At 25.1% G+C, this 14,264-nt stretch overlaps 1 protein-coding gene across 7 annotated transcripts in view; it reads right to left on the reverse strand.

Annotated features, from left to right (window-relative positions):
* The window catches only part of LOC117178043 (CLIP-associating protein 1-A), a 139,464-nt gene that overhangs the window by 109,365 nt on the left and 15,835 nt on the right, over positions 1 to 14,264 (reverse strand). For all 7 annotated transcript variants that reach the window (XM_033369749.1, XM_033369511.1, XM_033369663.1 and 4 more), the window contains exons 4-5: positions 10,362 to 10,538; positions 5,928 to 6,004 (exon numbers count right to left, since the gene is read on the reverse strand). In XM_033369749.1, coding sequence (XP_033225640.1) covers positions 5,928 to 6,004; positions 10,362 to 10,538 — 254 coding nt within the window. The remainder of the gene's footprint in view (positions 1 to 5,927; positions 6,005 to 10,361; positions 10,539 to 14,264) is intronic.

The raw sequence follows: 14,264 nt of genomic DNA on the forward strand, positions 1-14,264 counted from the left end.
TTTGGAAAATGGTTCACAAAAAAAAATAGGCACGAAAAATCACTTTTTTTTTGTTTAAACTGCATTTTGGGATAATAAGTAAATTTTTTGAGGAATTTCATTTGCACTGACGGAAAGAGGAGATCTTAAGCAATAAAAATATATGTGTCTCAATTTTTTCTAGTGTCGAATAGTCTTAGTTATTGGCCGTTGAAAAGCAGTGTACCGGTAGTGGCGTTTTGGCCGTTTAAGGGTTAAATTCAATTTAAGCCCCATCAAATTCCTAACTTTTCAAGTAAAATTATTGCATTTCGAAGAAGATAGATAAATTGTTAACCAATTAATAAAATTTTCAACCAAAAAGATTAATTTTCTACAAAAAAGACGATTTTTCAAAAAATAAATAAATTCTTAGCTAGAAAAAAAAATTTCAACCAAATACTTGAATTTGAACTAAAAAAGACCAGTTTTCAATCAAAAATATAATATTCAAATTTTAAGTCATACAAATTAATTTTTCGACACAAAAATACGATTTTTCAACATAATACATGAATTCTCAATCATATAGCTAAACTTTCAACTAAAAAATATCAGCTTGCAGCTAAAAAAGGGAAAGTTAAATTTTAAGTTAGGAAATTAATTTTCAAAGCAAAAAAAAATGAATTTCAAATAAAATAGTCACATTTTCAACCAAATAGTTGAATTTGCAAATAAAAAAGATAAACTGAAAAAATCGTACTCAATTTTCAATACAAATAATGTTTAATCAGAAAACATATGTTCACCAAAACAGTTACATTTTCAGCGAAAGGGTTGAATTTTCAACTGAAATTATGAATCTTCAACCTAAATATATATATTAACAAATTAGTTTAAGTTTCAACTAAAAGTAGCTGAATTCAACAACGAAAAAGGAATTATCAACTAAAAAATATTAAGTATCAACCAAAAATGAAATATTTAAATTTCCAGTAAAAAAATTAATTTTCAACCAACAAAAATACGATTTTTTGACAAAATACAAGGATTTTTAACGAAATAATTGAACTTTCAACTAAAAAATACCTAATTTCAATCAAATAGTAGAATTTTGAACTAAAAAAGATCAATTTTCAATTAAAGTGATGGATTTTCAACTAAAAAAAAAGATAATTTTTAACTTAAAAACTTTAATATTTTTGACTAGAATGATTCAACATTCAACTGGAATAGACACACTTTCAGTTAACAAAAAAAATGCAAAAAAATAAATAAATTATTGAACAAAATATTTAAAGTTTCAACTGGAATAGTGTTTGAAATAAGAAAAATAATTTCCAGCCAAAAAAACGAATTTTCATAAAAATATATTCTTTATCAAACAAGGAGATAATTTTTCAACCAAAAAATTAGTTTTAAATAGAAGAGTTTAACTTTCAAGCAAGTACAGGGTGGCCGTTTTAATTGACGAAATTTAATCATTTCAGAAAATCCTGAAAATCTTAGAAAATTTTTTACAATTTGGATGTATAAATAACAATTGGACATTTATTATTTATAGGCGAAATTTGAGTAATTTTAAGAGATATGTAGAAGTTTTGAAAAGATTCAAACTTAATGTAAAACTTGAAATGATAGCCTGCTATGAAACAAAATGTAGATTAAAAGATTTTCTTAAGATTCCTAGAAAAATTAAAAATAACTTTTCATTTTGAAAAATTATTTTAAGAGAATATTTAAAAAGTTTTTCAAAGATTTAAACAAAATTTTCAAAAAAGATTCTACAAGATTTTAAGAAGACTTTCTAAAATTTGCATGATAATTTTTAATCTTTTTAAAACTCCTAAATGTCTCTTAAAATTACTCAATTTTTATCTACAAATGTTCATTAGTAAATTATACATCAAAATTGAAAAACTTCACTTGAAAATTAAGCATTTTTCAAAAACAACAATTAAAATTGTAACGGTCAAAGTTTAAAGGCTCTTCGAAATTTTAACGATTCCAGGTTTTCTATGTCAAACAATTCATTTAAAGATTCTATACTTTTAAATATTTGGGTTAAATTTACTTGAAAATCCAAATTTAAGTAATTTAAATTAGACCAAAATCCAAATTAAAAATCCCATTTAACGTCCAATAATCAAATTGATGCAAAATCCTGTTAAATAAAAAAATGTTTTTTATATTTATTTTATTGTTATTTGATGATAATAAAAATAAAGAAGACGAAAGAAAGAAAAAGAGAAGGAAGATGTGTTTGGCTGCCTTCTTATTTTTCTTTCCTCTTTTTTATTTTTGTCCAAAAATTTTATTTGTTTTTTTTTCAGATTACAATAGGATTTTTGGTTTTTGTTTATTCGTTGTGGTTCAAATTTGATCGTTGGATTTTTGTTTTATTTAACAGGATTTTGCATAAATTTACTTGTCTTAAATAACAATTCAAACATTGCTAAATATTCAATGATTACTATTTTTTTTTAATTAAAATGTTTAAATTGAATGGGTTAAAAATTGAATATTTTAGACTAAAACAATATTTTAAATTTAATAAAATCCTTTAATTAAGAATATATTATTATGAATTTATTTTTAAGTTGAAAATAGTATATAAACTTTCAGTCACATGTTCACATTTGTTTAATAACTAAGACCTTTAAATTGAAACCCTTTAAGTTTTAACGTTAAAATCCGAAAATTCTTAAATTTTGAACTGATTTAAAATCGCTTTGTCAAATCTTTTTTGTTCACTTTTTATTACTTAAAGTACAGATAAATTTAAAAAATAGATATATTTATACAATAAAAATGTTTTTTATTCAAAATTTTCAACATCAAAGGCTTTAATTTTTATTTGTTCAAGTCTTTAAAAAAGCATTTAAAAATTCTTTAAATTAAAAATGTAAGATTAGAAATAAAAATTTTATATGGAAAATTTTTAAGGTAAAAATTTTTTGAATTACGCATTGTAAGTTAAATAATTGCATAAATTAAAAACATAACAATTCCACTAATTATTTAAAAACTGTTCAAATCGAACGTGGACAGATTTTTCTTCTGCAAATTTGTAAAATTCCCGGTCAAAAAAAAAAATCACTGTCATTTTTCGGTTTTCCCGATCCATTGCCACTCTCAAGTAATTACATTTTTGTTCTAAAAAAATGAATTGTGAAAGAAAAATGTAGTAGTTGTTTTAATTGGAAACTATTGAATTCAGCGAAAAAACGACTTTCAAACAGGAGTTGATTTTTTGAATAAAAAAATTGTTCAAACAAGAGAGAGAACAAAAAAATTCTTGTAAAATTTTGAAGTTTCAAGCAAAAAGCTGAATTTTCAACGAAGAAGATTAATTATATAGAATAGAATTTATTTCCAACTAGATACATCAATTTTCAACCAAAAATAGAATATTTAAATTTTTAGTTGAGCAATTTAAAAAAAGACTTTTTAATTTAACAGTTGAAAGAACTGCAAAATTGTTAACTTCCAAATGAGACAATATTGGGATAATATTAACTTTAAACTTTTAAAATAGAACATATTTAATGTTAGAAATTTCCAATATGACCATTTCAAATGTAATGGGATAATTTTAAATTATCTAATTCGAAAATTGTACAATTTCAAATTTTTAGCGATTAAAATGGAATAATTATAAATTTCGAACTATTCCAAAATTTTAAACGTGACCATGTCAAATGTAATAGAATAATTTAAAATTGTATAATTGCAAAATTTTACATTTAAAAATTTCAACGTCCGAAAATAAACATCTTCCAAAATGTGATAATTAAAAATTATTATTATAAATCTAGAAAAAAGAAAGACACAAATACTCTTATCATTCCTCGTTAATACTTTAATTTCTGATATAACCAGTTTTAGGAATATTTAATTTATCTTGTATTCCACTATAAAAAAAGTACCACAATTAATAAGTATTATCAAGTTTTTATACTAAAAAATATAGTCTTCAAACGCCTCTAAAGATTTGCTTCTAAAGATTATTTCTCCCCAAGATTCCGCTTCAATTAGCAACTCCGATACGATAATTCCCTCAAGAGCTTATTACTAGTAGTGTTTCAAAGACTCCGATTACGTTAGTTTTGTTCTAACGTTGAATGTTTAGCACCCTCCAGTAAATTAACTATAAAAGTAAAGGAAGCTTTAAATTGAGGTAAAACTTGAATTTTCCGTAAGACCGATTTCAATCGGATACAGTGTCTATTAAAATCATGGAACAAATTTTTCGGACTATTCCAGGTTGTTTTAAAGTATCTAGGGATTCCATTTATCTGTTTGATTTAGAAAGCTTTAAAAAATTATACAAAAAGATATGCTTAAATATATTAGCATTACCGATTAATTAAAAAATTAAATAGTTAAATAATATTACTTTAAAAATCCCTAACTTTTCAATTGAGAATATTGCATCTTTTATAACATAGATGAATTTTTTACCAAATAGTTCGACTTTCCACCAAATAGTTTTATTTTCAACCAAAAAGTTGAATTTTTAACTAAATTGCTGAATTTTCAAGTGGGATAGTTAAAGTTTCAAACAAAAAGATGAGTTTTCAATCAAAAACATTAATTTCTACCAAAAAAAGACGAATTTTCAACGCATTTTTTTGTTATTGAGAATTTATGGATATTTGAAGATTTATGCGAATCGTGAAGAAATTACCAAACATTTTCTTCAAAATACTGTATCTCGGCAATATAGTAATAATATAATATAATTTTTTTTTCTGTAGCTTGTAGTGCTATATGCACTTTTTTAAATCAAGCAAAGAAACTTAAAAAATTGTAATAATGAACAAAAATACCGGCCATAAAAAAAACTGTAACGTATAATTTTTCAACTAAAATGATGAATCTTTCCCTGTAATAGTTGAATTTTCGACAATGCTTTCGAACTAGGCATTAAAAAAAATAATAAAAAGATTAATTTTCAACCAAAGAGATTAATTTCTATAAAAAAAGACGAATTTTCATCGGAAAAATATAATTTTCAACTAAAAACTGAATAGTTAAGTTTTTAGTGAAAAAAGTTATTCTGCTATTTAATTGTATATTACAATTTAAAAAATTAATCACGCTTTTGAAAAAAAATCTCTGACATTTCCAGGTATTTCCAAGTATAAAAGATTTCCCAGAAAATTCCAGATTTTCGAGGTAGGGTAAACACCCTGATCAGACTTAAAAGTGTCGAATCTGAATAAAAATCTTTTAAATAATATTTTTTTGGCCCGATGTGCTTCCGAGACATCGAAATTTAAAGTTTAGCACTCGGGCGGCCGATAAGCGCGTTCGGCGGAGCGAGCGTTGCCGCCCCCCGACAAGTTGATTTAAAATCTTTTTATCTCAGAAGCTATAGTACATTTGAAAAAGAAAAAAAAACACAAATCTCATGGATTTTCATGTAGTTTCAGCTTTATAATTCCCAACTAAATCAGCTTCCAATAATTGAAGACTTGCCCTTAGATTATGGAAACTAAATTGGAATTTGCTAGAGTCGCCACAAATCAATCTATAATTTGTTTCTCCTGTCATGTAATATGTAAGCAAGTCCGGATTCTTGAAGCGAAACGAGATTATTTCGGTTTGTATTTCATCTCGCGTTTGAAACAATATCCAGCCGATATCTCGCGCATATCACACCTACAAATCCAGCTAATGTTACTTGGCACCATGTACTTTCGGCAAATAATTTATAATACGGAGTTCTGATTCTTTTTCCGTTATTCAATCTCAGAGAGAAAAAAACGAAAGTGCTCTTGGAACTTTTTAAAAGGGGTAATCTTTAAAGAAAGAACTACCCTTCACGGGAAAAAAATTGTAGTTCTACAATAATTTTAGGGAATAGACAAATTGTACATATTCGATAGGAAAAAAAAACTGTTATTGCTCGATTTGGTTGTTCGCATTATCACTGTTTGTAAATATTGCTTTTAAAAACTCACCATCTGCAGACATTGCAGAGGGAAGGAGGTCACCGGCAGCTTTTAACTGGTCGAATTTTTCAGCCAACAAAGCCCATCTAGAATAAAAAAATGGCATTATAAAAAAAATTTATAAACAGGTACATTCAAAATAATCTAAATTCTAAAAAGTTAAAGATTTTTACTCGCCCGGTAATTAAAGAATTGAAAAAAAAGAATCCAAATTTCAAAGCGTTCAAAACTGAAAGTCGCCATAACGAATCTAAATTCCGTCTCTCCCATTTTTTTAAACCCCACTTAGAAAATTCCTTAATTTACAGGCATGAAAATTAAAAATTTAAAGGTTTTATAATTATACAGAAACAAAATTTAGATGTTAAGTAGATTAAAATTTAAAATTGCTCAAATCAGAAAAAAATCTGAATTGGAAAGTTTATTCTAAACCGTAACAAATGTAAAAAGTTTTTAATTAAATTAAAGCAAAATGGAAAGGGTTTAAAATTTTGAAACAAATAAAAAGCGAGATTGAAAAATGAGAAAATAAATTTTTCGGAGACAATATTAGAATAAACATTAGGTTAAAATTGCATTCAAATTGCAGGCCTCAGTCCTTATGAGATAAAATATAGGAACCAAAAGGTACTTTTTATCATGCTCATACAGTACTTTTTCGCACTTAAAGGGTAACAAATTTCGGATAAATTCATTAAACTTTAAAACAATTAAAGTTAAATTCAAAAAAATTGAAACGAATTGGAGAAAATTTTTAAAATACAAAAATTCTATTGATTTCCCTAAAACTGGAATAAATATAGATGAATTTAAAATAAACTAGAAGAAATTGATAAAATTAATGAAAATTTCAGAGGAATTTTGAAATGAGTTTACGAAAATTAAATTTTTTTAATCCACTGAATTGATTAGAATTGAGTAAATTTAAAAGAATTCAAGTCAATTACAAAAATTAAAGAGAATTCCAACCAATTTTAAAGAATTCCGGGTAAATTAATAAGAATTCAGGGTGAAGATAAAAAAATAATTTTAAATTTCCTTAAATCTTTGAAACCCGACTAATTTCTAACTAAAAAGTGACTAATGACTATAAAACAATTAAAACCAATTGTAAAAATTTTTAAATCGAAAAAATCTATTTAATTCTGAAGATTTGAGTGAATTTAAAGGAATTTAATTGCAACCAGAAGAATTCGATGAAATGCATAAAAAAATTAACTGAATTAAAAAAATAATGAAGCAAGTTTTAAATAATTCAAGATGAATTAAAAAAAATGTGTCAAAAAATGCATTGAATTGAGTAAGATTGAGTAAATTTAGAAAAATTCAAAGCGATTTAACAGAATTTAAGATAAATTAATACAAATTAAGGGCGAAGTCCAAATTAACTGTAAATATATTTGAAAATTTTTTAAATCTTGGAAAGCCTAAAAAATCCCTCACTTCTTGTAAGTAAATTCTTTGAAACTCTTATTTGAAATCTTTTGAAATCCCATTACATTATGGAAATCAATTTCAAATTTCTTTTTAACCTTTTAAAATCACGTCAAACATTTCACATCCTTTAAAATCGTTTGAAATCCCTTAACATTTTTTAAAGTTCTTGAATATATTTATATTTCAAACCCATTAATTAAAGCAACTTTTTAAAAATAAAGAAATCATTGAATCACTCGTTTTCTAACAAGTCCCTAGTTGGGCTATTGTAAAAAATAGAAATAAGGATCTACATGTAAGATCAAGGTAGCCGTTTTAATCGAAGAAAAAAATTCCCGGTATTTCACGGTTTTTTCCCGGTTTCCAAACATTTTTCACGGTCAATCAAATTTAAAAAATTGAACTATATTCTAAACATTTTCCCATTTAAAGCAATAAACAAAAAATTTAATTTAAACGTATGAAATGAAAGGTTCTAACACTTTTCAATTGAAATTTTTTTACTGAAATTCAGATAAACTGCAAAATTTAGCATTTTTATTAAATTATAGAGTTCAAAGATTCAGATAAAATTCCAAAAATATAAATCCAAGTTAACATTTTCAATACTTTTAATTAAAGAATCAATCAATGAACTTTAAAAATTTTCAAAATTCATTTTTTTTTAATAATCTTAAGCTAGATTAAAAAATTAAATTTTTTTTTTAAACTAACAATTTTTCCAATTAGAAGTTAAATTATTTTCATTTTAAATAGTTTAAGCATCCTTCAAAAGGCTAAAAAATGTATTTCAAAACATTGAGAAATCTAGAAGTGGTTTTATATTTTTTCAAATTTAAAATCATTGTTGAAATTTGTTTGAAACGTTCAAGTCATTTATACGCAGTTTGTGACCCGAAAAAATAGGGCTATTCGTACCGAAATTTTGGTGCAAATACCCACAGCCGAATTTAAAACAAAATGCAGATTTTTGCAGATTTCAACCAAAAAGTTTAGAAACTTTTTAAGATTTGTGAAAGGCTTGAAAAGAATAAAAACATTTTCTTAAGATTCCTAGGAAAATTGAAAATGATTTTTCAATTTGAAAAATTATAGTAACAGAAAATTTAAAAAGATTTTAAGAGATTTCCAAAATTATCAAAACAGAACCTGTAAGATTTTAAGGTTTTTTTTAATTACTCAAATTTTTTTGTCAAATAATAAGTGTTCAATTGCTATTTATACGTCCAAATTGAACAATTTCACGTGCAAATTAAACATTTTAAAAACAGAACGATTCAAATTGTAACGTTAAAAGTTAAAAAGCTCTTCAAAATTTTACAGATTGAAAGCTTTCTATGTAAAACAATTCAGTTTCAAATGGTTTACTTTTACATATATTTGTGTTCAATTTACTCGTCTTAAATGAACATTGAAATTTGTAATGGCTAAGAAAACTAATAAAAATAATATATTAATAAATTAATTTATTCAATTTAATATAAAAAATAATATAAAGGAAAACCTAAGACTTTGAATTAAAAATACATTATTAATGAATCATTAAAATTGTTATTTAAAAATAAAAATATCGGAATAAATCATATTACATTAATCTCAATTCGTATCAAAACTTTCGAATTTAAACAGTTACAATCTGGAAATATTTACAAAATTGTTGAAATTAAACTTGGGAAAATTTTTTTTCAGAAAATTCGTAAAATTCCCGGTCAAGGAATAAATTCACTGTCATTTTCCGGGTTTTCCCAGTCTCAGAAAATTCTTGATCATTTCCGGGTTTTTCGGTCCAGCGAAACTGAGGTCATGTAAACCTTTAGGGACACATTATTAACTCTCGGAAATCTGATAAAATCCTATGAAATGTTTTGATATCTAAAACCCTTATTAGGTTATGTAAACTCGTTCTATAACTTCCGAAATTCTAGAAAATTCTCTATCCTAAAATATCACAAGTGCTTAGAAATCTCTTTTAAAATTAATGAAATTAATACAAAATTCCTTGGTTTCTTTTAAAATTCCCTAAAATATTTCAAATTCAAAAACTCTTGAAATGCCTTAGAAGTTTTGGAATGCCCTAAAATCTTTAAAATCCCTTCAAATTACTGAAACCTGTTAAAAATTTCTCGGAATCTTTAAAATGCCCTGAAATATTTTAAAGGATTTCAAGATACTTTAGAAATAGGTACAGACAAGAAAAGTGACTTATGTGATATTTTCATTTAAACAAGTGACTAAAAAGTGAATGGAGAAAAAAGTGACTAATAATGACGTGTCGCAGCCATGATTACTTTTTACAGTTACTTCTTACAGAAATTCCCTGATTTTTGCTATTTTGTTCACAAAGCCTTCTAGGAGTCTAAAGATATCTGATGAAAGAAAAATTGTTTAAACACCATTCAAAATATTTTTTATTATGTTTCGTGAGCCTTAACTGAGCCGGAAATTCCTCAGAAAGTAGACATGTTGAAAACTTTATCGTTTTTCTAAGATGGTTCTCCTAACTTTGAGTCTTTCGACATGTTACCTTAATGCTGTGAAAAATACATAAACAATTTTCGAAAATCACGATTTTCAGAGAGCCTTTTATGAGTTAAGACATCTTATACAAAATTTGTTTAGTTAATTTTTTTAAATTGTTTTAATAAAATTGTATAAACAATTAGTTTTTTAAAATTATATTTCGCGAGCCTTAAATGGGTAAGAAATGCCTGTAAAAATAGAAATTTTAATCCCTTCACCGTTTTTTTAACTTTATGTAAAGTGGGCAGTACAACCTGTTAACAAAAATTACAGAACCGAAAATTTGGCATTAGGGTATGTAATAAGCCCTAAATGATCCCTTAATTATTGCTTGGAAGAAATCATGAAATGGTGCTGTCAAGTTTATCCACCTTATGGACTGCAAATAGGGTACCATAGGGACCAAATCTTGAAAATAGAGTACAATAGGGGATACAGGGACCGGCCTGTGAGCCTTGAAATTGGATTTTTAGTATTAAAACTTACTTCGAAGGTGGAATGTTGTGTTTCCGTTGAAGATCTGCTCGTAATCTGTCACCTACATGTCGATACAAATCCGTCAGAGTACTTAAAGCTGTTTCTCTGACTTTTTCGGTCGGATCGGAAAGAAGTTTTACGATACTTGGTATCACTCCCGAAAGTGTCATGTCGTCTGCTCCATGTCTGAAAATTAATTATTTTTCAATTATACTATTATTGTCATATATTATTATATTAGTAACTCTATTTTTAATTTCTTTATCCTAAATAAACAAATTCAGGGTGGTCGTTTTAATCGACGAAATAAATTCTCGGCCATTTCCCGGTTTACAAACAATTTATACGGTCAATGAAATTAAAAAAATGGAACACTAAAGCTAAAAAACTTTCCACTTGAGGTAATAAAAACTGAGCTACAAATGAAAGCACTCAAAGTGAAACTGTTAAACTTTGAATTTTTAAAATTGAAATTTAAATGTTTTTAATTACAAAATTTGATTTTTTTAATTTCAAAATCTCGAGAAATCTAGAAGTTGTTTTAAATTGGTTTTAAATTTAAAATTATTTTGTAGATTTTTTCAGAACTTCTAAACATCTGTCAAAAAGAATTGAATTTTTTCTACAATTTTCAGAAAATCCTGCAAGTTTTAGAACATTTCTTTACAAATTGGATGTATAAATAACAATGGAACATTTATTATATGCAGGCGAAATTTGAGTAATTTTAAGAGATATTTAGAAGTTTTGAAAAGATTCAAACTTAATGTTTGCAGATTTTAAACAAAAAATTAGATTCTTTTCAAGAATTGTGAAAGGCTTCAAAAGAATAAAAACATTTTCTTAAAATTCCTAGGAAAATTAAAAATAACTTTACATTTAAAAAATTATTTTAAGAGAATATTTAAAAAGTGTTTCAAATATTTTAACAAAATTTTCAAAAAAGATACTAGAAGATTTTAAGAAAGCTTTCTAAAATTGGCATGATAGTTTTTAATCTTTTTAAAACTCCTATATATCTTTTAAAATTACTCAAATTTTATCTACAAATGTTCATTTGTAAATTATACATCAAAATTGAAAAACTTCATTCACAAATTAACCATTTTTCAAATACAACAATTAAAATTGTAACGTTCAAAGCTTAAAGGCTCTTAGAAATTTTAACGATTCCAGGTTTTCTATGTCAAACAATTCAGTTAAAGATTCTTTACTTTTAAATATTTGGTATGAATTTACTTGTCTTAAATAAAAATTCAAATGTTGCTAAATATTCCATAATTAATCTTTTTTTTTATTAAAATTTTCAAATTGAATGAGTTAAAAATGGAATATTTTAAACTGTAACAATATTTTAAATTTAATAAAATCCTTTAATTAAGAATATATTATTATCAAGTTATTTATAAGCTGAAAATAGTTTATAAACTTTCAGTCACACGTTCACATTTGTTTAATGACTAAGACTTTCAAATTTAAACCGTTTAAGTTTTACCGTTAAAATCCGAAAATTCTTAAATTTTGATCTGGATTAAAATCGTTTTGTCAAAACGTTTTTGTTCACTTTTTATTACTTAAAGTACAGATAAATTAAAACAAATTATTTATTTATTAAATAACAATTTTTTTTATCCAAACTTTTCAACATCAAAGACTTTTATTTTTTATTTGTTCAAGTCTTTAAGAAAGCATTTAAAAATTCTTTAAATTAAAAATGTAAGCTTAGAAATAAAATTTTTTAATAAAAATAATAAATTTGGATATTCTATTAAATTATTTTAATTTCTTTTTTTTTAATTTTCCAAACCAGAAAATTAATTTGTTTTAAAAACCTTTCAATATTACATTCCGAAATCCTTTTTTAACAGATACTAAACAATAAACACGCGGGCATGCTTTTTTTCTCGCGCAATAACTAATATTAATACAGAATTGTTGTATTTCATATTATCTATTATCTAAAATAATTGAAAAGAAAAGAAAGAAAAATATATAATACTTGCGTAATATATAATAATCATCTTTTAATTACTACCAATCGAAATATTTATTTTCCGGTCTATTTCATCCCATTAGTTTTTCCTATAAATAACCCCTGATGAGGTATAAATTGGCCCCGAAACATGTTGGTTCCCTAGTAATATAAAAGGACGGACAAACGAAAAAAGTAAGATAGTCGTTTTGTTTAACTATGACTATTTCTCTTTTCTCCCTCTTTTTTTCATTTGTTATTTTCGTCTCTAATGATTCGAAAAGTCAGGTTGTTTGGAAGTCTGGTTTTTAATAGTGAATCTTTTTCATGTTTACTTTGCATAAAATTATTCATGATAAATAGACTTCTTTTCAATCCTAAATAAAAATATTTTTTGATAATTGATGAAAATTGGTATCTTAACTTCAGAATTAATATATCAACTACTCCATGTAATTTGTTGACCTTACATAAAATCCAATAACTTTTTTATTATGAAGTATCGATTTCCGATATAAAACGCCCGAACAACTAAAAATTGTAAACTTAATGTAAGTTTGATTTTTGAAGTCAAATGTTTTTTGTTTAAAATAACCGATTTCAGGTGAAACCCGTTAACACAACCTTAAATTGTTTTAAAATGGTAAATATTTTTTAAAATCTATATCAATATTTTTCGTGAAGCTAGCTTATAACCTTTAATTGTAAAGAAACATTATTCTTTGAAATACAACAAAAACACTAACAGAATCCAAAATTGTTAAAAGATTCTAAATCTTGTTTAAATTATAATAATTTTGATTTCGAAATTCCAGTTACCAATGTAAAACGCCAGCGAAATCTAAAATTGTTACAAAATTATGAATATTGTTTGAAATCTAATTATATTTTGAATGAAAATTTAAATTTCCTACGAAAAAAATTGACAATTACAAATTGCCCAAGGTTGTAGATTTTATTATTTTAAACAAAAGTCATTGGATTCAAATATAATCATTTTGAGTTGAACATAATAATTTCAGATGAAACACAATAAGATAACCTAAATTTGTTTGTAAAATTGTACATATTCTTTCAAATCTAATGATTTTTTATTATAAGTACCGAAAAATTCGAAAGAAACAGACTAACAAACCATAAGAGAAAATTGTTTAGAATTGGACATCTCTGGCGAAATCTAATGATTTTTGTTTAAAATAATCGTTTTCTTATAAAAATAACGTTAATGTAACCTGAAAGTTTTCCAAAATTGAAAATATTTTCCGAACTACAATGAATAAATAATTTTTATTTTAAAATACCAATTTTATATTTAAAGCACTAAAGTAACTTAAAATTGTTAAAAAAAATTATGCGGAAAATGCGTGGCTTTGGTTAAATAATAGGAGCACCAATTATTGGCACCTTCAGGGATCAAATTGCAAAAGGAGTTCAAAACAGGTAAAATAGGGTAGGTACTTAACTTTGTTCATTTTAACTAAAAAGGGTTCAATTTCTAATTCTTATTTAAAAAGGACTATCAATTTTGTAACTGTTCCATTTTATATTGGATAACAACTTCTGTCTCCAGTTTTCACATTTTCAACATGCTTTAAAATGTTTCAGCTTCAAATTTTTTAAGAGTAATTATTTTACATGGTTAAGAACTTGGAACGTGTACTTTAGTTATTCATACATAATTTATTTATGTATTATAATTGCTTTAATTATTATTCAATAATGGGCACACTTAGTGATTTGTATTTTCGAATATCGTATATTTAAAGAGAAAAAGGGGTATTTCAAGAAAAAAGGGGAAACTAAGAAAAAAAGGAGAAGACTGTGCACCCTGCACCTTAAGAGCATGTGACACAGCTAAATACCTATATTACCGACCACAGTTTTTCAGTTCACTGAATGTTTTTTTGAACCTAAGAACTTTTTTTGTAAATAAAATATCG

The sequence above is a fragment of the Belonocnema kinseyi genome, chromosome 1, assembly GCF_010883055.1.
Source record: "Belonocnema kinseyi isolate 2016_QV_RU_SX_M_011 chromosome 1, B_treatae_v1, whole genome shotgun sequence".
NCBI lineage: Eukaryota > Metazoa > Arthropoda > Insecta > Hymenoptera > Cynipidae > Belonocnema > Belonocnema kinseyi.